General features: G+C 39.5%; 1 protein-coding gene across 1 annotated transcript in view; it reads left to right on the top strand.

Moving 5' to 3' along the window:
• Window positions 1-257: 257 nt before the first annotated feature.
• LOC106477277 overlaps window positions 258-1,136 on the top strand; it is a gene marked incomplete at its 3' end in the record, with an annotated part of 6,810 nt that continues 5,931 nt past the window's right edge. The window contains exon 1 of the mRNA XM_013937866.1: window positions 258-510. Within this exon, the coding sequence (XP_013793320.1) occupies window positions 462-510 (49 nt within the window). The remainder of the gene's footprint in view (window positions 511-1,136) is intronic.

Genomic DNA, 1,136 nt, shown 5'->3' with positions numbered 1-1,136 from the left:
AGACGCTTTAACTGAACCGTTAGTCACTTTACACCAGTGATGTACGAGAATGTTATAATCATTTTTATCTGTAGAGAATCGGAAACTGAGCAAGTGATTCAGATATAGAGCAGTGTGGTTTTAACCCCCACACTGGCGCTGCCAAACTCTCCTGAGACAGGAAGTTTGTACTCTTATCTTCTGTTACAGGCCGTCTCAAGCCACGCCCTCTGGTGGAATCTGTTGTATAAATAACTACATAGTTGTCTGAAATCGTCTTATCTTGGTCGAGCTTCATTATTTACATAACACATAATGCAACTTAGGCGTGTTAACTTTTCCAACTGTTATAACTGTCAAACATAAGTCGGTTTACGATAAAGTAAAGTTACGTGCGGTAGCGGAAGTTGGGTTACTTCCAACGTAATATCCGCAAGATCACAACATACAGTTTCCTCTAGTCCCAGCTGGTGTCACATTCCATGCTAAACCTTCCCGTCCTCGGTATGCCAAACTCGTCAGCCATTGAAAGTAAGTACGTTAGGTTTGTTTATTGTATTTATTCGGTAGTTTTCTTAATACTCTTGTTTCGTAATTGATGGTTGAAATCTTTAACCTACACTACTACTTCTCGGATGTAAAACATTATTTGTGTGTGTATCCGCTTACAACTGGCAAACCGCTGGACCGATTGTCACTAATCCTGACATGTCCTCTTCACACCAGGGGTCCCTAGTGCGTTTAATGGCCACATCAGCCAGTAACTCATTAAGGCTAAAGCTTAAAAATATGCATACACGTAAAGTAAAATGATTCAGGTGTTAAATCCAATATTATTTTCAAATTTCTTTAGTTTATTTTGTGCTTTTGTTCACAAAGCCTACATAGTACACGTTCCATAAGTAGGGTGTTTTTAATACACTTACTTACCCTGACAGTGATTACAGTCCAACATGGCTGACATGGGTAACCCAATCCTCAACAAAGGCAGAAGAAATGGAACGGTCCCTCAACTTGTAGCATCATTTCATTAGAACGGTAATAAAACCAGCCTAATTAGGATGTTTTTAATACATTTACTTACCCTGACAGTGATTACAGTCCAACATGGCTGACATGGGTAACCCAATCCTCAACAAAGACAGAAGAAATGGAAC

Source organism: Limulus polyphemus, unplaced genomic scaffold, assembly GCF_000517525.1.
Source record: "Limulus polyphemus unplaced genomic scaffold, Limulus_polyphemus-2.1.2 Scaffold13863, whole genome shotgun sequence".
Lineage (NCBI taxonomy): Eukaryota > Metazoa > Arthropoda > Merostomata > Xiphosura > Limulidae > Limulus > Limulus polyphemus.
The sequence above is the reverse complement of the archived record's forward strand: the minus strand, read 5'-3'. Positions and strand labels throughout refer to the sequence as shown.